The sequence below is a fragment of the Colobus angolensis genome, unplaced genomic scaffold, assembly GCF_000951035.1.
Source record: "Colobus angolensis palliatus isolate OR3802 unplaced genomic scaffold, Cang.pa_1.0 Scaffold157, whole genome shotgun sequence".
NCBI classification, from domain to species: Eukaryota; Metazoa; Chordata; class Mammalia; order Primates; family Cercopithecidae; genus Colobus; species Colobus angolensis.
The window spans coordinates 1114941-1140866 of record NW_012114677.1 but is presented as its reverse complement, the minus strand read 5'-3'; the positions used below and the strand labels follow the sequence as shown (position 1 = coordinate 1140866).

Genomic DNA, 25926 nt, shown 5'->3' with positions numbered 1-25926 from the left:
GACGGAGTCTCACTCTGTCGCCCAGGCTGGAGTGCAGTGGCATGATCTCGGCTCACCTCAACCTCCGCCTCCCAGGTTCAAGTGATCTCCTGCCTTAAAGGCCTCCCAAGTAGCTGTGATTACAGGCACCCACTTCCATGCCCAGCTAATTTTTGTATTTTTAGTAGAAATGAGGTTTCACCATGTTGGCCAGGCTGGTCTGGAACTCCTGACCTCAGGTGATCCACCCGGTTCGGCCTCCCAAAGTGCTGGGATTACAGGTGTGAGCCACTGCTCCCAGCCAACCTTTTTTTTTTTTTTTTAATTGAGATAAAATTCACATAACATTTATTGTTTAAACCATTATAGAGTGTGTAATTCAGTGGTGTTTTTGGTATGTTCAGTGTTGTGCAACAGTCCCTGCTACCTAATTCCTAAACATTTCATCATCTCAGTAAGAAACTCTGCACTGTTAAGCAGTCACTTTCTATCCTCTCCTCTCCCAGCCCCTGGCAGTCATTCTACTTCTGTCTTTATGGATTTGCCTATTTTAGGCATTTTACATAAATGGAATCATACAGCATGTGGCCTTTGTATCTAGCTGTTTTCACTTAGCATAATGTTTATCTATGTTGTAGCATAAATCAGGACGTCATTTCTTTTTATGGCTGAATATCCATCACTTGGATAGACCGTTTTGTTCAACCATTTATCAGCTGATAGACTGTTGGGTTGCTTTTTACTATTATGAATAATGCTGCTATGAACCTTCTTGTACAAGGTTTTTTTTGAGATGGAGTTTCACTTTTGTTGCCCAGGCTGGAGTACAATGGCACGATCTCGGCTCACTGCAACCTCCACCTCCTGGGTTCCAGTGGTTCTCCTGTCTTAGCCTCCCAAGTAACTAGGATTACAGGTGCCTGCCACCACACCTGGCTAATTTTGTATTTTTAGTAGAGATGGGGTTTCACCACGTTGGCCAGGCTGGTCTCGAACTTCTGACCTCAGGTGATCACCTGCCTCAGCCTCCCAAAGTGCTGGGATTACAGGGGTGAGCCACCACACCCGGCCGTTTTTTTCTTTTTTGAGACAAAGTCTCACTCTGTCACCCAGGCTGGAGTGCAGTGGCACGATCTCGGCTTACTGCAGTCTCTGCCTCACAGACTGACACGATCTTCCCACCTCAGCTTCCCAAGTAGCTAAGACCACAGGCACATACCACCACGCCCAGCTAAGTTTTGTATTTTTTGTAGAGACAGGATTTTGCCATGTTGTCCAGGCTGATCTCGAATTCTTGGGCTCAAGCGATCCTTCTGCCTTGGCCTCCCATAGTACTGAGGTTACAGGCGTGAGCCACTGTGCCCCGCCTACATGGAATTGTTTTATATGAGAACAGAGGTTCTTCCATCATTCAGTGATAGCAGGGCTGAAATATATTTCAGGTAGACTAGTGTGATATATTAGGTATGTGTAAATCATATTTGCAAACTTGGGTTTTCCATTTCAGTCTCTTCCGCCTGTGGAGGAATGAGTTGGAGCTTGGTCCGTCTCATGGCCTGGCTCTGGGGAATGTCCTGAAGATCTAACTGCTGTCCTAGTGTTGAGACCTCCTTGTGCTCAGTTAGATTCACGAATTATCAGAGTGGGCTTTAGCTGACATCTAAGCCAGTGGGCAAGGTGGGAGCAGTGAGGCCTACTGTGTCTGAAATGTTAAAGCTCCCCAGAGGGCCGGATGCAGTGGCTCATGCCTGTAATCCCAGCACTTTGGGAGGCCAAGGCAGGCAGTTCACAAGGTCAGGAGATCGAGACCATCCTGGCTAACACGGTGAAACCCCGTCTCTATCAAAAATACCAAAAAAAGAAAAAAAAAAGAAAAAAAAAATTAGCCAGGCGTGGTGGCGGGCGCCTGTAGTCCCAGCTACTCGGGAGGCTGGGACAGGAGAATAGCATGAACCCGGCAGGCAGAGCTTGCAGTGAGCCGAGATCACGCCGCTGTACTCCAGCCTGGGCGACAGAGCGAGACTCTGTCTCAAAACAAAAAAAAAAACCTCACCAGAAATGCGCACTAGGACTTACCCAGCCCCAGTCCAGAAAGGAATAGTCTTCCTGCCTCCCCACCGCCCTCTACGTTTCTCTTTTCCTAGCATATCTACACTTCCTAATTTCTGCCTCTCTCCTCCAGAATATAAGCACCTCAAGAATAAGGAATGCATTTTGTTTGTTGCTCTATTTCCAAGTGCTGGAGAACTTGTGGGACTCAGTGGTTCTTTATTTTTATCTCTTTATTTTTATTTTAATTTTAGAGATGGGGTCTCACCATCACCATGTTGCCCAGGCTGGTCTCCAGCTCCTGTGCTCAAGCGATCTTCCCTTCTTGGCCTCCCAAAGTGCTGGGATTACAGGTGTGGGTCCCCACACCCGGCCTGAGTGAGTGGGTTCTGAATGGTGACTGTTGTTGTCCAGAGCCTTCCCCCGCTTCAGAGAGCAGAGTCCCTCCCCTCGTATTGGAGACCTCGCAAGGTCCACGTGGTCCTATAGGGGCTGTTCAGCCTCCCTAGCCCCTTAATGTGTCAGGTCATATTGTATATATTCCGTGAAATGTGAATAGTTGTATAATTCCTAAGCACTCATTTTAAAAAACAGCAATGTGATGCTTAACTCTTCCCACCTCTGTTCCTGTCCCCCTTAGAAAACCACTGATAACTCTAATTTATCTGGGCATAAAGACAGGAGTCTTGCCCTGTCGCCCAGGCTGGAGTGCAGTGGCCTGATCTCAGCTCATTGCAACCTCTGCCTCTCGGGTTCAAGTGATTCTCCTGCCTCAGCCTCCTGAGTAGCTGGGATTACAGACATGCACCACCACGCCCGGCTAATTTTTTGTATATTTAGTAGAGATGGGTTTTCACCATGTTGGCCAGGGTGGTCTCGAACTCCTAACCTGGTGATCCGCTCACCTCAGCCTCCCAAAGTGCTAGGATTACAGGCATGAGCCACCGTGCCCGTCCTAGAATCACTGAACTCTTAACTGGTAATTTCTGTTTTAACCTTTATATTTTTATTTTCCACCTGAGTGCTTAAATATTTTCATCCTTTTTACAATGGTCATGTTGCATTTGTAATTTTAAGGTATTTTAAGAAGAAAAATATTTATAAACGAGGAATTCTTAGGTTATTAGTCTTCTTCCTACAACAGCACATCTCCAGTACAAATTTGATTCCTCTAAGTCGGCCTTCCCAGGTTTGACATCTCTAACTCTAATCCCTTCCGTTCTTTGTCCTTGTGATTTTACATCTTTCCTTTGTGAAAGAGATATGCGTATTAAACTCTCAGACTGGGCTCGGTGACTTAAATGCCTCCAATCGCAGCACCTTGGGAGTTGGAGACGGGTGGATCACCTGAAGTCAGGAGTTTGAGACCAGCCTGGCCAACATAGTGAAACCCTGTCTCTACTAAAAATACAAAAAAAGTATCCAGGTGTGGTGGTGCGTGCCTATAGTCTCAGGTACTTGGGAGGCTAAGGCAGGAGAATCACTTGAACCTGGCGGAGAGGTTACAGTGAGCCGAGATTGTGCCACTGCATTCCAGTCTGGGCGACAGAGAGAGACTCCGTTTTAATAAAAAAAAAAACTCTCAGTCTTTGCATATCGCAAGATATATTTTACCTCTTTTTCTTGTTTTTGTTCTTTTGTTTTGAGACAAGGTCTTGCTCTGTCCCCCAGGCTGGAGCGGAGTGGTGCTTTCTCGGCTCTCTGCAATCTCCGCTGCCCAGGCTCAACTGATCCTCCTGCCACAGCCTCCCAAATAGCTGGGATTATGGGCATGCACCCAGCTAATTTTTGTATTTTTTTGCAGAGACAGAGTTTCGCCCTGTTGCCCAGGCTGGTCTCGAACTTCTGAGCTTAAGTGATCCACCTGCCTCGGCCTCCCCAAGTGTTGGAATTACAGGTGTGAGCCACTGCACCCGGCCCATCCCTCGTGTTTGAATGATAATTTATCTGGGCATAAAATTCTGGGCACTTGTGGTGGCACTAGGTGGACATTTATTTTCCCTTAATGCTTGCTTAACAGACAGTCTTGCTCTGTAGCCCAGGCAGCAGTACAGTGCCATGCTGATAGGTCGCTGCAGCCTTGAATTCCTAGGCTCAAGTGCTCCTCCTCCTTCAGCCTCTGAAGAAGCTAGGATTAGCTTCTAGGACTATAGGTGTGTACCACTATACCTGGCTAAATTTAAAATTTTTTGTAGAGATGGAGTCTTACTATGTTGGCCAGGCTGGTCTCAGACTCCTGACCTCAAGTGATCCTCCCACCTCAGCCTCCCAAAGTGGTGGGATTACAGGTGTGAGCCGCCCCATGCCTGGCAAAGATTTTCTATTTGTTCTTCATGTTCTGTCATTTCAATACACTGTATCTAGATGATTTGTTTTTATTTATTTTGCTCAGAACCTAGGGTGCTCTTTTAATCAGAATACCTAATTTCCTTTCATCTCTGGAAAATGTTTCATCTCTTTGAAATTTGTTGGCTGGCCGAGGTGGTAGTCTGGCTGTGCAGATAGTCTACATTTTGCTTGTCTATTCATCGTTGATGGACCCCTGGGTTATGTCTACCTTTTGACTACTGTAATCCCAGCACTTTGGGAGTCCAGAAATGCGAGACCAGCCTGGGCAATGTGGTGAAACCCTTTCTCTACAAAAAATACAAAAATTAGCCAGTGTGGTGGTGCACGCCTATAGTCCCAGCTACTTGGGAGGCTGAGGTGGGAGGATTGCTTGGGCCAAGGAGTTCTAGGATGCAGTGAGCTGTGATGGCACCATTGCACTTTAGCCTGGGCAACAGAGCAAGATCCTGTCTCAATAAAAAAAAAAAAGAAAGACAAATGGAAAAGTTGTCTTTCTCTCATCCTCCCAAGCCTCTCCAACTAGAACTGCATTGGAATGTAAGCTCCTTGAAGGTAGAGTATTTTGGGGGGTATACGTAACATATACATATGTAATATAAAATTTACCATTTTAACCATTTTAAAGCATTTAATTCTACGGTCTTAAGTGCATTCACGTGGTTGTACAACCATCACACTATCTCCAGAACCTTTTCATCTTCTCAGACTGAAACTCTGCCCCATAATTCCCCATCCCCCTTTCTCTTCCCCCAGCTCCTGGCACTCACCATTCTACTTCCTGTCTCTATGAATTCTATTCTGGGGACCTCATGTACATGGAATTTTACAGTATTTGTCTTTTTTGTGTCTGCCTTATTTCACTTAGCATAGTGTCTTCAAGATTCATCCATATTGTAGCAGATATCAGCATTTCCTTCCTTTTAAAGCTGAATACTACTCCACTGTGCAGATAGTCTACATTTTGCTTATCTGTTCATCTGTTGATGGAACCCTGGGTTGTGTCTACCTTTTGGCTACTGTAACAGTGCTCCTGTGAACATGGTGTACAAATATCTTCTGGTTCCTGCTTTTAATTCTTCTGGGTAGACAGTGTTTTTCACCCCGTTCTGTTCAATGTTATAATCCCAACACCTAAAATCAGTGTCTTGCACATAGTAGGCACTTTATAAATATTTGAGAGAATGAAACATTCATGATTGTTGTCTTAATTTTACATGGTTTTCATCTCTTTATCAGCCTTTTTCCTTGCTGATTTTGCTCATATTTATCTTCTAATCTATTACATTTTTAGCTGTGCCTGGTCTGCTATATTCAACTCAACTGAGTTTTTAACTTCAATACCAATACCTTTTTTTTGCAAGTTTGCAAATCATGAAAACAGTAATTTCCTGTTCTTCTGTGGAAGACCTTCCATATTGTCCTGTGCCTGGCTCCTGGAAGATCTCCCACTGCTGGAGGGAGGCTGTGTTTACCTCAGGGGCATCTCTCAGTGGCTCTCCTGGGGAGACAGGGGCTCCCCATGAGCAGTTCTCAGGTTGCCCTGCAGGCCCTACCGGTGTCACTCATTCTAGACCTGTTTTGACATACATTTTTTGGTCTCAGGATTTAGCCTTCTTAGGCAGAGGCTTGGGGTTCACATTTCTCAAGAGTGGCTCTGTCACCCCAGTGGCCTCTGGTGGGTGTTTGCTGAGGGCCCAGCCCTGGGCTGGCTGGTAGAGGGGCTCAGGTGATGATGACAGCACTGTGACCACAGATACCTGGTGATGAGGAAGTCCTCTGCCTAGTGGTGGCTTCTTTTCCTCCTTAATGTTTGAAAGTACCCTGCAAGGTGCGTCCTCTGTCCTCAGGACATGGAGTGAGGATGAGTGGTAGAGTCACTTGGCCGGGGTCCCACAGTTTAGTAAGTGGCAGAGCTGGGATTCTAGTCCAGGTAGCAGCCTCCACACTTGGTGCTCCTAATCACTGTAGCCAGCTGCTCTCCATGACTCCTCTCCTTATGGCTCGGTGCAGGAAGCCCAGTGAGGCCCAGTCCCCTGTCCTGCACCTCTGCTCTGTATTCCGGCTGCCAAGCCCCGGCTCTTAAACCCTGGGGTCCTGCCATGGGCAACCTGCACCCTATGAGGCTCAGACTGCTGTTCTCTTTTCATTTCTAGACCTGGAGATTTCTGCTTTTTGCTTTGTGTTAGGCAGTGTAGCTGACAAGGTCTCGCTGAGTCACGAGGCTGGAGTGCAGTAGTGTGGTCACAGCTCATTACAGCGTCAAACTCCTGGGCCCAAGCCATCCTCTCACCTCAGCCTCCCCAGTAGCTGGGACTGTAGATGTGCGCCACTATGCCTGGCTAATTTTATTTTTCGTAGAGACAGGGTCTCACTGTACTGCCCAGGCTCGTCTTAAATTGCTGGGTTCAAGCAATCCTCCCTCCTTGGCCTCCCAAAGTGCTAGGATTATAGATGGTGAGCCACTATGCCCGGCCTCCCTCCCTCCCTCCCTTCCCTCCTTTCTTCCCGAACTCTTTTCTTTCATTTCTCTCCTTCCTTCCTCTCCTTTCTTCCCTTCTCTCTTTCTCTTTCTGTGTCTTTCTCTCTCTCTCTTTCTGTCTTACCTTTCTTTCTTACCTTTATTCGTTTTTTGAGACAGGATCTCACTTTGTCACCTGAGTGGGAGTGCAGTGGTGCCATCTTAGCTCACTGCAGCCTCGACCTCCCAGGTTCAAACAATCCTCCTGCCTCTCCCCTCCAAAGTAGCTGGGACTACCGGTGCATGCCACCACACCTGGCTAATTTTTGTATTAGAGACAGGGTTTCACCATATTGGCCAGACTGGTCTCGAACTCCTGAACTCAAGCAGTCTACCCGCCTGAGCCTCCCTAAGTGCTAGGGCTATAGGCGTGAGCCACCATGCTTGGCCTCTTTTTTTCTTTAAAACAGCATTTTAGCCATCTTCATCAGAGAATTTCCATAATGTATTAACATGGTGACAACATTAATAGAATTCCTGATGTTGAATTATCCTTATATTTTTGGATAAACCCTTTTTGGTGGCCATGGTATCTTTTTTTTTTTTTAATACAGTGATGGCTGGATTTGATTGACTTCTATTTAGGGTAGTTTCAGTCAGTTCTTGACTGATCTTGTCTATAGCTTTTTTTTTTTTTTTCAATACTTCTTTTTTTTCCTGGTTTTGGTATAAGGATTATGCTAACTTTGCATAATATTTTGGGAAACTTTACATCATGTTCTATGTACGTTTCCATCTTTTTTTTTTTTTTTTTGAGATGGAGTCTCGCTGTGTTGTCCAGGCTGGAGGGCAGTGGTGCAATCTCGACTCACGACAACCTCCGCCTCTCACGTTCAAGCGATTCTCCTGCCTTAGCCTCCCTAGTAGCTGAGCTCATAGGCGTGCGCCACCACACCTGGCTAATTTTTGTATTTTTAGTAGAGATAGGGTTTTACCATGTTGACTAGGCTGGTCTCGAACTCCTGACCTCAGATGATCCTCCCGCCTTGGCCTTCCAAAGTGCTAGGATTACAGGCATGAGCCACCATTCCTGGCCTGTTTCCATCATCTTTGAATAACTTAATAAGAATAAATTATTTGTGATGAATAATAATACAACAGCTAAAAAGACTAAGCTGTATTTGTACCTATCATCATGGGGAAATAAAGATACGTTGACTGACTAATCAAGTTGCAGAGCAAAGGTATGATGGTGTTTATAGCAATACAAACTGCATGCAACAGTTCTGTGTTAATAGATACATACTATAACCTGGGAGGATATATAGGAAGATCATGATGGAGATTGCCTCTGGGGGACAGCAAATGGAACTTATACGTTGGAAATAAGGTAGACTTCATCTTTGCTTTATGCATTCACTCCTCACCAGACTGGTGGGAGGCAGCACCTAGAGGTAGAGTGCTTATATTTGAGTGCTGCCCCTCTACTTCCCAGCTATATAATGTGAGTGTCGCAGCCCCTGCACCTGTGGAGTGGAAGAGTCATACCTACCTTATAGTGTTGTGGGTGTGGAGGTGGATGGTCTGCCTAGGTGACCCTGGCTTCTTGGACCTGGCAGCCCCATGAGGGCTGGCTCCCGTTCCTCCTTTCCTTTCCTAGTTCTCAGGTTTGGAGACTGCCTTCAAACCAGAGTGCCACAGAGGAAGCACTAAATACACATCTGTAGTGGTTATTATTTGTAGTTCTTTTCTTTCATGTTAAAACTAGAAGCGGCTGGGCATAGTGGCTCATGCCTGTAATCCCAGCACTTTGGGAGGTCAAGGTGGGTGGATCACAAGGTCAGGAGTTCACCACCAGCACCAGCCTGGCCAACATGGTGAAATCCCGTCTCTACTAAAAACACACACACACACAAAATTAACCGGGCGTGGTGGCACACACTTGTAATACCAGCTACTGAGGAGGCTGAGGCAGGAGAATCGCTTGAACCCGGGTGGCAGAGCTTTCAGTGAGCCAAGACTGGGCCATTGTACTCCAGTCTGGGCGACAGTGAAACTCCATCTCAAACAACAATCACAACAACAAAAAACTGGAAGCAAATGTGGCAGAATGCAAAAAATTGTCTTTCAAGGTGGTGGGTGTATTCGTTTGTCCTATTGTTCTTCATACTTTTCTAAACTTAAGAACTTACCCACTCCTTGCTTTCCCCAACATAAGAAAGATTGTTAAACCCATGGATATGGTGGCTCACATCTGCACCCAGCACTTTGAAAGGCCAAGGCGGGTGGATCACTTGAGCCCAGGAGTTTGAGACCAGCCTGGGCAACATGGTGACTTTGTCTCTACAAAAACACAGAAATTAGCTGGGCATGGTGGCAAGTGCCTTATAGTCCTCACAGCTGCTCAGGAGGCTGAGGCAGGAGACACTTGAGCTTGGGAGGCAGAGGTTGCAGTGAACTGTGATCATACCACTGCACTTCAGCCTGGGTGACAGAGCGAGACTGTCTCGGGGGGGGGGAAAAAAAGGGGTTGTTTGGGCTGGGTGCAGTGGCTCATGCCTGTAATCCCAGTACTTTGGGAGGTTGAGATGGGAAGATCCCTTGAGCCCAGGAGTTTGAGATCAACCTGGACAGTATAGTGAGATCCATCTCTACAAAAAAAGGATTAAAAAGTTAGCTGAGCATGGTGGCATGCACGTCTAGACCCAGCTACTTGGGAGGCTGAGATGGGAGGATTGCTTGAGCCCTGAAGGGTAGAGGTAGCAGTGAGCCGAAATTGTGCCATTGCCCTACACTCCAGCTTGGGTGATAGTGAGACCCTGTCTCACGGGAAAAAAAAAAAATTGTTTGGCAGGGTACAGGGGCTCCTGCTTGTAATGCCAGCACTTTGGGAGGCCGAGGTGGAAGGATTGCTTGAGGCCAGGATTTAGAGACTAGCCTGGTCAACAAGAAAAGATCCCGTCTCTACAAAAAATTTTATTTTTATGTTTCTTATTAATTTATTTTTGAGATGGAGCCTCACTCTGTCACCCAGGCTGGAGTGCAGTGGCATGGTCTTTGCTTGTTGCAGCCTCCACCTTCTGGGTTCAAGCGATTCTTCTGCTTCAGCCTCCCAAGTAGCTGGGATTACAGGTGCGTGCCACCAAGCCTGGCTAATTTTTGTATTTTTAGTAGAGTTGTGATTTCCCCATGTTGGCCAGTCTGGTCTCAAACTCCTGACCACAAGTGATCCACCTGCACTGGCCTCCAAAAGTGCTGGGATTACAGGCATGAGCCACCTCACGCAGCTGCTGAACTTTTCACCAAATTGGGGAACTTTTGGAGGGCCATTGTTTTCTCCAAATATTTTTGCCTTTTTTTTTTTTTTTTTTTTTTTGAGACAGAGTCTTACTCTGTCTCCCAGGCTGGAGTGCAGTGGCTGGATCTCAGCTCACTGCAAGCTCCGCCTCCCGGGTTTACGCCATTCTCCTGCCTCAGCCTCCCGAGTAGCTGGGACTACAGGCGCCCGCCACCTCGCCTGGCTAGTTTTTTGTATCTTTTAGTAGAGACGGGGTTTCACCGTGTTAGCCAGGATGGTCTCGATCTCCTGACCTCATGATCCGCCCGTCTCGGCCTCCCTAAGTGCTGGGATTATAGGCTTGAGCCACCGCACCTGGCCGTTCTACCTTTTTAAGAAATTGTGCGGGTCAGACAGAACACATTTGTGTGTGTTTTGGTGTTAAAGAGTTGTCCAAAGCGCATGAAACTGAACTGGGACTTTAACGTTTTCAAGGTTTTACATTTGCTCTTTTCTTCCTGTCTCCTTCCTCAGCTGTCTGCTTTTCTGTGGAGACTGCAGGTTGTAGACACCAGCGGCCCCCTGTTGCTGCACATCAGGTGTCCTCCCCCTCAGTACTGTGGACTTCTTGGGCTGCATAGCCCTGTTGCCTGGGCATGCTGTGCATAGCAGGAGGTACAGCAGCATCCATGACCACCACCCATCATAGGTCAGGGGCCGCCCCCTAGTGGTGGTAATTAAAAAATACTTCCAGATGAGGCTAAGTGTTCTGGGGAACAAAATCCTTCCCATTTGAGAACCGCTGTTCTAATCCACGGGCATCTCTGGTCCTTACTGTATTCCGTTTTTCCCCAGTGTCTGATGCTGTTGGTTTCTGCATTCTCAGAGGGCTCTTGTTGGAGCTTTTGATGGTATACACCTGAGAGATGCCTTCCCAGCTGGGGCGGGTGCCTGCCTGTTTCTTATTCCTAGCTGTGTTTTGGGGCTCTGGCCCCTTCACTGGGTGTCTCAGATTAGGGACTGTAGCTTTGCAGTGAAGACCCCACACCACCACACTGCAGCCAGAGTCATCTTCCTAAACTGCGTACTTCTGCACTTGGGCTTCATTGGCCAGTGTGGTGCACTGGCAAAGTAACCTGTGTTATGGCTCAGCAGTGTTGTCCTCAAGTAGTTAATCTTCAGATAGTAGCTAAAATATGTGATGTTACTGCTGTGTTCTTTCTTGTTTAATTTAGGCCTGAACACGGAGGGGATAGTGGACTGTGATAAGAATACTGGGTTGAGCATAGCCAGACCTGTGATAAGAATACTGGGTTGAGCATAGCCAGACCTGACTGGGAATGCTTTCACCCTTGGAAACTTTTGGTTTTTTGCTTCTTATTTTCATCAACCTGGAGCTAATCCTGTGCTTGGAGTTGGAATATCTGGTTTTACACTTGGCTGACCAGGTCATCTTGGGCACATTCTGAGCCTGATACCTCAGCTGTAACAAGAGGGACTGGGATGAACTCTTTTCCTGTTAGTGTTGATTTTGCTTTTATGCTGTTCCTGTTGTCCTTTTGCATAGGCCTGGCATTATGCCAGCTGCCTCACACATACTAGCTCTTTTAAGTATATGCTGGTGGAAGGTGGAAATCTGTGTTTCAGGGATGATTGACAAATTAAGTTATGCATCCATGGCCATGCTGTAGATTATTAGTGGTATAACTGGAGTTTGCTGTCTTGACTGACTTTCATGTTTTTCCTTTAAAAAATGATTCCTTGTTCTTTCCTTTCAGCTTTATCATTTTGTGATTCCGTGTAATTTTTGTGATACTAAAACTGCCTTCTGTGATCTGAATTATTATAAAAACATTATAAATTACTTACAAAGAAAATCAGACCCCACAAAGCTGTAGAGGTCCTGGCATACCTATCCTAGGTTTTAAATGTAATTGCTTTTTCTTTCTTTTTTCTTTTTTTAATACCATAGTGTTCTAACAACGGAAGCATCTGGGCTGGATGGAATTTAGCATCAAGCAGAGTCCCCTTTCTGTTCAGAGTGTTGTTAAGTGCATAAAGATGAAGCAGGCACCAGAAATCCTCGGCAATGCCAACGGGAAGACTCCGAGCTGTGAGGTGAATCGCGAGTGTTCTGTGTTCCTCAGCAAAGCCCAGCTCTCCAGCAGCCTGCAGGAGGGGGTCATGCAGAAGTTTAACGGCCACGACGCCCTGCCCTTTATTCCGGCTGACAAGCTGAAAGATCTTACTTCCCGGGTGTTTAATGGAGAACCCGGTGCACACGATGCCAAACTGCGTTTTGAGTCCCAGGAAATGAAAGGGATTGGGACACCACCTAACACTACCCCTATCAAAAATGGCTCTCCAGAAATTAAGCTGAAAATCACCAAAACGTACATGAATGGGAAGCCTCTCTTTGAATCTTCCATTTGTGGTGACAGTGCTGCTGATGTGTCTCAATCAGAAGAAAATGGACAAAAACCAGAAAACAAGGCAAGAAGGAACAGGAAGAGGAGCATAAAATATGACTCCTTGCTGGAGCAGGGCCTTGTCGAAGCAGCTCTTGTGTCTAAGATCTCGAGTCCTTCAGATAAAAAGGTATCTAGGAGACGATGTGTAAGGGGTCACGTGACCTTGAGTAGTGAGCATGGCCATCGTGTGAGGGCACCTGCACGAGTACTGGGGTGGGCGGAGGAGATGAGAACAGGTCTGGTACTTCCAGCCACTTGCCTGAGCCCTGGCTGTGGGTTGGAGGGCGGGCTCCAGGATGTCCTGGCACTGCCTCCTCAGTTCTCAGCTGGCTGCTGAGCCTGTTGAGAGGTCTAGAGAGGTGAGCTAAGTGTTCAAGATTCAAATGGCTAAAAAGAGGCAATGCTTGTTTCTTAATGTGGTTCTGCCAGTTTCAGAGCCCTGGCTTAACAACATCAGGCTACACTCTTTTCAAGGATCTCATCTCCAGGGTGTTCTTTAGCCTGGTGTGGTCAGTGGAGACATGCTGGGCTCTAGAATGTGACTTCCTAAGTCTGCACCATCTGATAAGTGGGAAGCAGAGCTGTGCAGCGGTGCACCTGCTATCCTTACCCTATGGTCCAGTGTCCACTTACTGTCTTCTCAGCCAGGTAGTCCAGCAGATGGCCTGCCTCCCTGAGGCCCAGGGATGTGTCTTTTGCCTCCCATTCTTGGTTCCCAGGGCAGAGCCCAGCACACTGGACACAAGCGAATGAGTGTTTCCTCATCCTAACCTGAGGTGGAAAGATGTGGTGGCGCTGCTTCATTCTGCCTGGTGGTTGGTGTTTCCATGCCTTCACGTGGCATTCAGATTGGCCCTGACACTCGGATGAATATAAGCCATGTGAAACAACAGAGGGGCCATGGCTTTGGCAGAAGGAAGGAACTCTTGATGGGGCAGCAGTCTCTGTTCATCTGGTGGTCGATAGGGTGTTGCTCTTTAGTTGCTGCTCCTTGGAATTGTTAAAATAATGAAGAGCTTTGAGGGTTAAAAAAATGTTTTTTGATTACTCAGGAGCTATTTAGTTCTTGCTTATGTAATTGCAGTGGCAAAGTTTCTTAATTTTATTTATTGTTTTTGCGACAGGGTCTCTGCCCAGGCTAGAGGGCAGTGGTGTGATCATGGCTCACAGCAGCCTTGACCTCCCAGGCTTGGGTGATCCTCCTACCTCAGCATCCTGAGTAGCTGGACCACAGGTGTACACCACTATGTGCCCAGCTAATTTTTTGTTTTTTGTAGAGATGGAGTCTTGCTCTGTTGCCCAGGCTGGTCTCAAACTCCTAGGCTCAAACGATTCTCCCACCTCTGCCTCCTGAAGTACTCGAGTTACAGGTGTGAGGGGCCGTGCCCAGCCTAGAAAGATTTTTTGAAGTGCCCACGGCATTATTGAACCTCATGGTTTTGCATGGGAAGAGGCCTGTGCAAGTTGTCAGAGACCTAGCTGTTTTGTTTTGAGACAGGGTCTTGGTATGTTACACGGGCTATTCTCGAACTCCTGGCCTCAAACGATGCTCCTGCATCAGAGCTGGCTTTTTCTTTCTCCTCCAGCTGAAAAAAACCAAACAAAAAAACCTGGCTTTTATTCCTAGCTCTGTCCCTTGGGTTTGTTAAAACTTGAGTAACTCACCTGAATTTTGACTCTCCATCTGCAGAGTGGGGTCAGTAAATGTAAACCTGAGTTGCTGTGCAGTAATCTGGTAGCTGTTCTGAAAGTATGTCAGGCCTGGTGCGGTGGTTCACACCTATAATCCCAGCACTTTGGGAGGCTGAGGCAGGAGGATTGCTTGAACCCAGGAATTCAGGACCAGCCTGGGCAACATAGCGAGACCCCGTCTCTACAAAAAATAAAATTACCTGGGCATGGTGGCACTGCCTGTGGTCCCAGCTACTAGGGAGGCTGAGGTGGGAGGATCAAAAAAACATGAAAATGTGTCATGTGGCAGCTCATGCCAGTCCTCACCAGCATGCTGATGGCAAGGTTTTGGGCCAGCATCTTTAGCTCACAGATGAGAAAACTGAGGCCCGAGGCAGTGGAACAATCTACCCATGTGTATAGTGCTCTGAGGAGCAAGGCCAGGGATTCACCCTTGGCGGGTTGCAGCCACGCTGGCTGTGCTTGTTTCCACTGGAGAGCACAACTGTGAGTGGCTTGTGGGGAGGAGTTTTCTTTGGTGGAATGTTCAGCCTCAACCTACCCATCATGTTCTAGAGATGGAGAAATTGAGGCTCAGAGAGCCCCAAGGACTCAGATTACATGTGATGGAGCCGAGACTTGCTCCTAGTCCTCCTTGCCCTTGCCCTCATCACTCTAGGATGGTTCATGTTGGTGACACATGGGCTGCTGAGAACTGATTGTCAGACATGACTGGGGACAGGGATCAGTATGGATTTGGAATTCTGTGAGAATTCCTTTTTGACCAGTTGAATAAAGCACCATTGAAGACCATCTATTAATAGTAGGCCAAGGAAATAGATTTATATAGAGATCTTCGTAATGTTGAACACCTGCTGTGTGCTGTGCACTGTCCTGATCCTTTAGCTGAGAGTGAGAGACAAATTTCTTTTTTTTTTTTTGAGACAGAGTTTTATTTTGTCGCCAGACTGGAGTGAGTGGTGCAATCTCGGCTCACTGCAACCTCCGCCTCCTGGGTTCAAGTGATTCTCCTGCCTCAGCCTCCTGAGTAGCTGGGACTACAGGTGCTCACCACCACTCCTGGCTAATTTTTTGTAGTTTTAGTAGAGATGGGGTTTCACCATGTTGGCCAGGATGGTCTCAATCTCTTGACCTCATGATCCACCCGCCTCGGCCTCCCAAAGTGCTGGGATTACATGTGTGAGCCACTGCGCCTGGCCTTTTCTTTTCTTTTTTTTATTTTTGAGATGGAGTCTCACTCTGTCGCGCAGGCTGGAGTGCAGTGGCACGATCCGGCTCACTGCAAGCTCCGCCTCCCAGGTTCATGCCATTCTCCTGCCTGGGCCTCCCGAGTAGCTGGGACTACAGGCTCCTGCCACCACGCCCAGCTAATTTTTTGTGCTTTTAGTAGATGGAGTTTCACTGTGTTAGCCAGGAAGGTCTCGATCTCCTGACCTCATGATCCACCTGCCTCGGCCTCCCAAAGTGCTGGAACTACAGGCGTGAGCCACCGCGCCCGGCCTGAGAGACAAAATTTTAATGAAACGATGTTGAGGCTATCATCTAAAACACAGCAAGGGAGCACACTCCATTTTTGGGGGTCTGTGTGTATTTGGACATTATAGCCTAATGAATCCTTGGCCTTCTGGATACACAGGTAGTGATTGGATGTGTTAGTGTTTGTCTTTTGTTCATTTTCAGATTCCAGCTAAGAAAGAGTCTTGTCCAAACACTGGAAGAGACAAAGACCACCTGTTGAAATACAATGTCGGTGATTTGGTGTGGTCCAAAGTGTCGGGTTACCCTTGGTGGCCTTGCATGGTTTCTGCAGATCCACTCCTTCACAGCTATACCAAACTTAAAGGTATTGTGTTCTTTGGGTTGTTTTTCCAACTCTCTTCTGCACTTAATCTTTCTCATCTCCAAGCTTCTTTCTTACTCTTTGTAAATAGCCCTGCTGTGGTTCATTTCTGCAGCTTTACCTAAAGTTAGTGATTGATTCACATGTGATGTGTTGCCATTTCTTTTTATATTCAACTCAAATACGTACTTCATCTGATTGAATTAGTGTTAAGGGAGACCTGACCTTTGCCTTGTATAACTTCTGTTTTAATGATAGTTTATTATTTAGTTATAGTGATTGCTTGTTTCAGGATGATTTGCAGCAAGAGTGTTTTATGCTAAGTTTAAGTTGTAAAAATGTCCAAGTGAATTTTATTAGGCCTATGGGAAGATGGAAAACACTGGAAATGATCATCTTTGTCTTATGAAGCTTGGGTAGATAAATTGATTTTTACCTGGAGCAGCTGATGTAACATACTAAGAATGTAAGGCTGGGCGCGGTGGCTTACGCCTATAATCCCAGCACTTTGGGAGGCCGAGGTGGGTGGATCACTTGAGGTCAGGAGTTCGAGACTAGCCTGACCAACATGGTGAAACCTCATCTCTACTAAAAATACAAAATTAGCCGGATGTGGTGGCACACGCCTGTAATCCCAGCTACTCAGGAGGCCGAGGCAGGAGAACTGCTAGAATCTGGGAGGCGGAGGTTGCAGTGAGCCGAGATTGCGCCATTGCACTCTAGCCTGGGCAACAACAGCACAACTCTGTCTCAAAAAGAAAGAATGTTCTATGTCCCTAATACAGAGCAAATAATAGTCAACCCATAAATGTGTTTTTAGAGAAAGAGTAAAAGATAATGTGGTTTGAAGTTTTTCTGAAAGTTCTTGTAGAGTGAAGTTGGAATTTAGTTTGAGCAAGTTTCAATTTGGTGAGTGCAGAGTTAGAACTGAGCAAGTTAGTGTCACCCTGTGATCTGACCTGTGCACCCTCCGGAAGTGTGGCGTCTAGAGCCAGGCCAGACCAGGCCAGTGCTCCAGTCCAGTATTGCTGACTAGTCAGCCTCTTATGACCCCTTGGTGGTCCTTGCATACATGTCCCCTTCTGATCTCTGGCTGAAGGCCTGAGCTCCTGTGGGGGCAGCATTGCTGCCTTTGCTATGAGCTTACGTCTTTGCACTGACACCTGCATGGCCAAACAGGCTTGTCAACTGGCTGTGGGAGCAGGTGGCTGTTAGGAGTGGAGTACAGTGGTGCCTCCCTGGCAGATGTAGATGTTAGAGGGGCAGGCTGACGATGAAGAGACCTCTGCTGAGTCCTGGGTGCCCTTGCCTGAGTCCTGCCCTGGCCTCCTGTCCTGTGAGGCACAGGCATGTGTGCTCTGCAGGAGTTGTGGCAGAAGAGCCTATGGCCTGGCTTCAGCTCTGTCTCCGTGGAGGACCTTTGGCATCCTTGGCTTGCCACAATTGGGGGATTCCTTTCCAAGGGGCTGCAGGAACCCTAGGGTGTACCCCAGGGTCTCTACGCTTGGTCAGAATATGAAAAAACAAATGCTAGTTGAGACAGAAATTGTCTCCCCTTTGTTTGGGGATAGACCTTCAAGCCTCTGCAGCCCGGGTGCAGGCACACATGGGTGTGTGTGAGGGGTTGCTAATTCTTTCTCTGCTTTCTAAAACCAGGAGCAGTCTCCACACAGCAAACCTTGTGACTCCCATGTCATTTGTCTGTGTGGCACACAAGCAGCTCTTACTGATTTCCTTTTTAGTGTCTGGGGATATTTACTTGTTTATATGATGCCATCTTTAGCTTTTAGCCTCTCATGCTTGTGAAACTGAAGTAGTCTTTTGAAAGTCTCCTTGTTCTTCCTATTAGGGTTTATTACTTTTACTTTCTTCTTCTTTTTTGTTTGGGATGGAGTCTCGCTCCATCACCCAGACTGGAGTGCAGTGGTGCAATCTTAGCTCACTGCAACCTCTGCCATCCAGGCTCAGGTGATCCTCCCATCTCAGCCTCCTGAGTAGCTGGGACTACAGGTGCATGCCACCACATCTAGCTAATTTTTGTATTTTTTTGTAGAGATGGGGTTTCTCCATGTTGCCCAGCTGGTCTCAAACTTCTGGGCTCCAGTGATCCGCTTGCCTTGGCCTCCCAAAGTGCTGGGATTACAGGCGTGAGCCACAGTGCTGCAGCTCAACTTTAATATCATTGCATCTTTCCCCTGCCTTAGAGTTAAGTAATTCATGTAGTCTACAACAGCTTCTCTGACATTCAGATATACTGTTATTTTTATTCATCTCTCTCTTTTTTTTTTTTTTGAGACACAGTTTCATTCTGTCTCCCAGGCTGGAGTGCACTGGCATGATCTCAGCTCACTGCAACCTCTGCCTCCTGGTTTCAAGCAATTCTTATGCCTCAGCCTCCCGAGTAGCTGGAATTACAGGCGTGCGCCACTACGCCCGGCTAATCTTTGTATTTTTAGTAGAGACAGGGTTTCACCATATGGGCCAGACTGGTCTCAAACTCCTGACCTCAAGTGATCTGCCCGCCTCGGCCTCCCAAAGTGCTGGGATTACAGGCATGAGCCACTGTGCCCGGCCTCATCTCTCTTTCTTTGCTTGATTCCTGGACCTTGCACTGTGGCTAAGTGCTTTCACTCTTGTGCTTATGGCACTGTCATGTTACTCTCTGCGGTTGAGGCTGGGACTCAGGAATCAGCCTGCCAGGGTCTAGTTCAGCTGGCTGATCTTGATAATGAACTTAATCTTGCTAAGCTTGAGGTTCCCTGTATATGAAAACGAGGAAGGTGATACCATCACCTTCATGGAAAGGTCTTAATGCAGTGACCACCGGACGCTTGTATTAGCAATTGTTATTATCCTCACTTTTACTTTTAAAACCTGAGTTTTTATTTTATCAATCCCGATTCCCTTGGTTTCTTCTATAGCTGCTTCCTGAAAACCTTCCTGTTTGACTAGTTATTAACCCTGTAGCCACCTAGTATTTGGTTAATTTTAGTAGTTTTGTGTCTGTTTTTTTTTTTTTTTTTTTTTTTTGAGACGGAGTCTCGCTCTGTCGCCCGGGCTGGAGTGCAGTGGCTGGATCTCAGCTCACTGCAAGCTCCGCCTCCCGGGTTCCCGCCATTCTCCTGCCTCAGCCTCCCGAGCAGCTGGGACTACAGGCGCCCGCCACCTCGCCCGGCTAGTTTTTTTGTATTTTTTTAGTAGAGACGGGGTTTCACCGTGTTAGCCAGGATGGTCTCGATCTCTTGACCTCGTGATCCGCCCGTCTCGGCCTCCCAAAGTGCTGGGATTACAGGCTTGAGCCACCGCGCCCGGCGTCAGGCGGGGTTTCACCATGTTGACTAGGATGATCTTGATCTCTTGACCTCATGATCCACCTGCCTTGTGGCCTCCCAATGGGATTATAGGCATGAGTCACTGTGCCTAGCCTCCATCTCTTTTGTTACATGATATGTGGTAGCTGTCGTGGCACTGTTACCCCCAAATACGTCAGAACAAGGACAGTTTCCTTGTTGACTGAGCACCCAGCCACATTTTGGGAAACATCACATCAGTAACAAGGTCTGTTACTGTGCTAAAAGCAGGTATAGGGGCATGTCCCCAGCAGGCCCCATACCTGCCTTTTTCTGCACTTTGGGGTTGAGATGCATACTTTGCATCTGGTGGTTGTGCCTCTTCAGCTTCTGCTAGTCTAGAGCAGCACTCCCAATCCCCAATTCCTCATGACTGCTTTAGCTTTCTCATGATCAGACCTAGGTCAGAAGGCCAGGTTGTATCTCAAAGTTGGAACCTTGAAAGATAGCTTTGGCCCGTTACTAAAGATCTGTGTGCAGAAGAAGGGAGTGTCCTGCACCAGCCTAGGCTGGGCAGTGGTCTCCCTCACCTCAGCAGTCTGCTTCTCTAGAAATTATTGTGGAATGTAGAGTAGGAGGCACAAGCAAGCCTACTTCAGAAGACTGATATATACTTTTTTTTTTTTCTCGTGAAGGCATTACAATGTAAAAGATACATACATTTGAAAAACTGTTCAGAAGGAGTCAAGCCTGGGTAGATACCTTCCAGCTGAAAGGAGATTTAGATAATCTTAAAAGAAAAGGGGTCAAAGGAAGTAAGTAGAACAAAGAGAAGTGACGGAAGGACAGAGTGCTAGTCAGACTACATTAGAAGGAGCTTATGTGTCAACTGACCCACCCCTGGTAGGCTGTGGCCACCAGAGCTCTCTGTGGAAAGGCACAGGTCCCCATTGTCACTAATGAGGGACCTGTGGACTGTGCTTGTAGTCTATCCCAACAGTGTAACTTTTGTTGTTGTTGTCTTGAAATAGGGTCTTGGCTCTGTTGCTCCATCCAGGCTGGAGTACAGTGGCACAATCATAGCTCACTCCAGGCTCAAACTCCTGGGCTCAGGTGATCTTCCTCCTGCCTTGGCCTCCCAAATTGTTGGGATTACAAGTGTGAGCCACCATACCTGTCCCCAACAACCATGGCTTTAGCAGTCCTTGATGATTCATCATGGACTTGTTAAATGGTAACTGGCTATTACTGCACTTTCTACCTTTTAGCTGTCATTTTTCTGTGAAAATGAACTCCCCCTTAAAAAAAATGAGTTATGTATTTTAGTCCTTATTTTCTTGAATCCTCACATTGTCCCAAATTTGACCAGTGGGAGTCCCATTAAGTTCCTTTCAGCTGTATGCCTTTGACATGTCCCTGTCAACCCCTGAGCACCTCTTTACGTTCTGGTAGAACAAGATGTTCCAGGCTCATCTTGTACTGTTTTCTTTTTTTCCCCCCAACCCTAGCATCAGCCATTTCTCAGAGAAGGCCCAGGTTCTTTGAGTACAGAATGGTATATAGGAGCCCAGGTCTGGTCGCTGGTTGTGTTCATTGCTCTGGGAGACAGAGTTTGCAAGGGAAACTCTGTGTGCAGTAGGTCTCCAAGCAGTGCTGAGCCCTTGCTCCGAGTGGAGCTCTTGGGTCCATTTTTGATTCTCCAACACTTGGCCTGCAGCACCCCAGGATGAGAATGAGACAGTGAATGGTGAGTGTCGTTTTAGAAGGGCAGGGACGTGAAGAAGAGATCTGCCATGGAGTGGGCTGAACATGGGTCCTGTGAAGTGTGAAGCCGGTACTTTTATATTTTTCTACCCTCTATTCCTATCCTGTTGTGTTTTCTGTTTTTTTTTTTTTTTTTCTGTGGAGACGGAGTCTTGCTCACTCATCCAGGCTGGAGTACAGTGGTATGATTTCGGCTCACTGCAGCCTCCACTTCTGTGTTCAAGCGATTCTCCAGTCTCAGCCTCCCGAGTAGCTGGGATTACAGGAGCACACCACCATGCCCAGCTAATTCTTGTATTTTTAGTAGATCTGGGGTTTTACCATGTTGGCAAGGCTGGTCTCAAACTTCTGACCTTGTGATCCGCCCGACTCGGCCTCCCAAAGTGCTGTGATTACAGGTGTGAGCCACCGCGCCCGGCCCCCATTAAAAAAAAAATGTATTTATCATGTGTGGGATTTATGGACCAGCTTGAATCTTAGTGTATCTTAGTAATATACTTAAGTTTTGAAAACTGAAGTGTAATATACATGCAAAAATGAACATAACTCATAAGCTACAGCTAAATCTAGATTCTTTTGGAAATCAAAATTTCCTTTGGAAATCTTTAGTTAATGAATGAAAGTCTTATTTTTTTTTTTTTTTTGAGTCTCTCTCTCTCGCCCAGGCTGGAGTGCAGTGGCGTGATCTCCACTCAAAGCTCCACCCCCCGGGTTCACGCCATTCTCCTGCCTAAGTCTCCTGAGTAGCTGGGACTATAGGCGCCTGCCACCGTGCCCAGCTAATTTTTTTTATTTTTAGTGGAGACATGCTCTCTCGCCCAGGCTGGAGTGCAGTGGCGTGATCTCCACTCACTGCAAGCTCCACCCGCCGGGTTCACGCCATTCTCCTGCCTCAGCCTCCCGTGTAGCTGGGACTACAGGTGCCCGCCACCGTGCCTGGCTAATTTTTTGTATTTTTAGTAGAGATGGGGTTTCACAGTGTTAGCCAGGATGGTCTTGATCTCCTGACCTCGTGATCCGCCTGTCTCGGCCTCCCAAAGTTCTGGGATTACAGGCGTGAGCCACTGCGCCCGGCTAATGAAAGTCTTAATAGCATTTTTGTAATTTTTAGCAGCAGAACCTGTGTTAGCTACTATCTACCAGGCACCTAGGTGGGCTAGCAGCTTTGAGGCTCAACCTTTTTTTGAGACCAAGTCTTGCTCTGTCACCCAGGCTGGAGTGCAGTGGCACCATCTCGGCTCACTGCAACCTCCACCTCCCAGGTTCAAGTGATTCTCCTGCCTCAGCCTCCCGAGTAGCTGGTACTACAGGCATGTGTCACCACGCCCGGCTAATTTTGTATTTTTGCTAGAGACGGGGTTTCACCATATTGGCCAGGGCGGTTGAGGCACAACCTTTTAAGTTGGAAGCAGAAGATAACTATATGTTTTAGATATCACACTCGCTGGTTTTCTCTTTAGATAACTGCGGTCTGGAATCAAGTAATTTTCTGTTGTGGAGATTTTTGTTGTCACTTTTTCTGTGTTATGGAAGGGAATGTTAAGAATTAACCCTCATTGCTTTATATAGGAAAAAAATCCTTCCAGCATTTTCTAAAAATATTGCAGGTAATCTGACTTTCTCATGTCTTGTGCTATTTGATAATATGACCTTCTTACTGATTTGTTTCTTGCTTGTTCTATTAGTTGCTGAGAGGTGTGTTAAAATTTCCCATGGGATTGTGGATGTGCTGTTTTTCTACTTGTAGTTCTGGCAGTTTCTGCTTTACCTATTTTGTGGCTCTGGTGCCCTCCAGAGACTGAACTGGGAAACAGGCATGGTCATGCTTGTCCTTTGTTTCCCAGCGAGCTCTGTGGTCTCATGTCCTTGTGACTTTGCTCCTGTGCTTCCTTCTTGGCTTCAACAGACACCTGGCTTGTCTGCATCTTTATGGCTTCTCTTCCCTCCCTGGAGCTTTATCTCTGAGGCAGCCTTGTCTCTTGGTGGGGTTCATTTTGCATGCATGGAACTTAACAGGCTCCACAAAATCTGGAGAGAAACTCTGGCTTAGTTGAGCCCAGAGAGTCACAGACTACCTGTAGTCTAATGGGCTGTGATGGGGAAAAAAGGAACACAGTACAAAATTAGGTACCAGGACTGTTAATAGAAGCCAGGTTCTTTTAGAAGGGGATGTAGGTGGGGAGGTCAGTGACATGCATTTTTATATAGATGGTGATTAATGAACATCAGAACTTGCATAGAAAGAGGGCCAGGTGCAGTGGCTCATGCCTGTAATCCCATCACTTTGGGAGGCCGAGGCAGGTGGATGACTTGAGGTCAGGAGTTCGAGACCAGCCTGGTCAACATGATGAAACCCTGTTTCTGCTAACGGTACAAAAATTAGCCAGGTGTAGTCGCAGGCGCCTGTAATCCCACCTCCTCTGGCTAAGGCAGGAGAATTGCTTGAGCCCAGGAGGCGGAGGTTGCAGTGACCCAAGAGTGTACTGATTCACTCCAGCCTGGGTGACAGAGTGAGACTCCATCTCAAAAAAAAAAAAAAAGGAAAGAAATTGCATAGGAAGGGAGAATTACTAATACATAGTACTGGGACAACTAGTTAATTATTGGTAAAATAAAAACAGTGAAATACCTCTCAACTTGGACCAAAAAATAGTTCATGTGGATTAAAGAAACCCACAAAAATAGTAGAAAATTCGGTTATGTTATCAAATTTCTAGATAGGAAAGAACTTCAGAATGTTACACTCATTTATTTTACAAACTTGGGATTGATTGGAATAATCTCTTCTGCTTTTTTTCCCACCTGACATGCAAGGAGCATTGGTCTGTGTCATTATTTATAAACATGGGTTAATTTTATATTGTGTGTACTGTTACAGGTTTTCTTTATTATAAAAATGCTATAACATACCTGTATTCATTTTCATTACTAAGAAAAAGTTCTTACGAAGTTTTAAAGTAATGGAAGAAGTCACAAATCCCTTGACATATCCTTGAATCTTAGGTATTTTCAAATCAAAGAAGTTTGAACACTTAAAAACAAGTCAAATTGTACTGAAAGATTAATAGTGAAAAATCATCCCCTGCCTTCCTCTCTCCTCCCCAGAGGTAATTATTTTTATCTCTTTCAACATTTTCTTCTACTTTTAATACTTTGATTTTTCATGTAGACGTTTTTCTGTTAACTTTCTATCATGGAAAATGAAGATTGAGCTCTTCAGCCATTTTCTATTTCTTTCCCCCCATTCTCCCCATATAATTAAGTCACTATTTGTAATAAATGAAAAATAAGTGTTTACATAATGTTGACTATGTAAATATCATTCAGTGAAAAACCAAGTTGTGTTCTGTAATTGCATTTTCCTTTTTGTAAAACCTTTTGTTTTCCTTGGAGTTAATTATTGCCTTTCTTTTGAAATCATGTGCTATGTTGTCCATACAGCCTTAATTTTTTTAAAGTATTCATCTCCTCATCCTTAAAACTCATCCTTATGATGAAGTTAGTTTCTCCTGTTTATATATTTATATAGTTATTTTTTCTCCTTAAAAAAAAAAATGAAAACCTGGGTTTGAGTCTCATCTTCCCTTTCTGCTCCTTGGAACTCATCTTTTAACCCTCTTTCCTTATTACTTAGATTTTCTTTCTTTGTAAAAAAGTTCTTTTCTCTCATCTTTTCTTCCCTTGGAAGAAAGAGATTCCCCTCTCCTAGAATCTTCCTTTTTCCTGCTTGAATCTGGTTTGCTAGCATTCTTAACCTTTTGCACTGCAGTAAGCTTAGACTTTCTTTAAGCTGCTTTCCCTAGTTATTTACATTGTTTTCTGTAGTTCTGTGTGGGCGGCAAGCCACCCAGGTGCCGAGGCAAGAGACTGAAGGCACAGGCTGTTCCAGTCTAATAAAGAAAATACTTAGAATAGTTTTATTAGATATAGAATATAGACATGATTATATATGAATATTATCAATCATTAGTTTGTAGTATTATATTACTCTTTATTCCAATGTTATAATAATCTCTGTTCTACAATTATAACCTAGGAAAAACCAAGCCATACAGAGATAGGAGCTGAAGGGACACGATGAGAAGTGACCAGAAGACAAGAGTGTGAGCCCTCTGTCACGCCCAGACAGGGCCACTAGAGGGCTCCTTGGTCTAGCGGTAACGCCAGTGCCTGGGGAAGGCAACCGTTACTTAGCAGACCTTGGTCTAGCGGTAGCTTCAGTACCTGGGAAGGCACCTGTTACTTAGCAGACCAGGAAAGGGACTCTCCTTTTCCCGGGGTGGGGGGTGGGGTTAGAGAAGACTCTGCTTCACCACCTCTTGTGTAGGGCCTGACATCAGTCAAGCCTGTCTGCAGCCATCTGGAGGCCTAAACGTCTCCCTGTGATGCTGTGCTTCAGTGGTCACGCTCCTTGTTCGCTTTCATGTTCCGCCTGTACGCCTGGCTCCTCCTTTTGAGTTCTTAGAAGAGAGCCGTAGCAGAATTATTGAAAGTACTAAAGTCTTTGAAATGCATAGAAGAAATAATGATGTAAGCTGTCTCCCCTCTCTCTGCCTCGGCTACCAAACAGGGAAGGGCCCCCTGTCCAGTGGACACATTACTCGTGTGACCTTACCTGTCATTGGAGATGGCTCACACTCCTTACCCTGCCCCCTTGCCTTGTATACAATAAATAACAGCGCAGTCAGGCATTCAGGGCCACTACTGGTCTCTGCATCTTGGTGGTAGTGGTCCCTTGTGCCCAGTTGTCTTTTCTT

At 46.3% G+C, this 25926-nt stretch overlaps 1 protein-coding gene across 6 annotated transcripts in view; it reads left to right on the top strand.

Moving 5' to 3' along the window:
- The first annotated feature begins 2280 nt into the window (after window positions 1-2280).
- The window catches only part of WHSC1 (Wolf-Hirschhorn syndrome candidate 1), a 93497-nt gene continuing 69851 nt past the window's right edge, over window positions 2281-25926 (top strand). For 2 of the 6 annotated variants that reach the window (XM_011936765.1, XM_011936766.1), the window contains exons 1-2: window positions 12078-12710; window positions 15956-16118. In XM_011936765.1, coding sequence (XP_011792155.1) covers window positions 12114-12710; window positions 15956-16118 — 760 coding nt within the window. In that variant the 5' untranslated portion in view covers window positions 12078-12113. Of the gene's footprint in view, window positions 3008-3832; window positions 4013-10643; window positions 10822-12077; window positions 12711-15955; window positions 16119-25926 lie in introns of those variants that run through there. The other 4 variants (XM_011936762.1, XM_011936763.1, XM_011936764.1 and 1 more) reach the window with 4 other exon arrangements.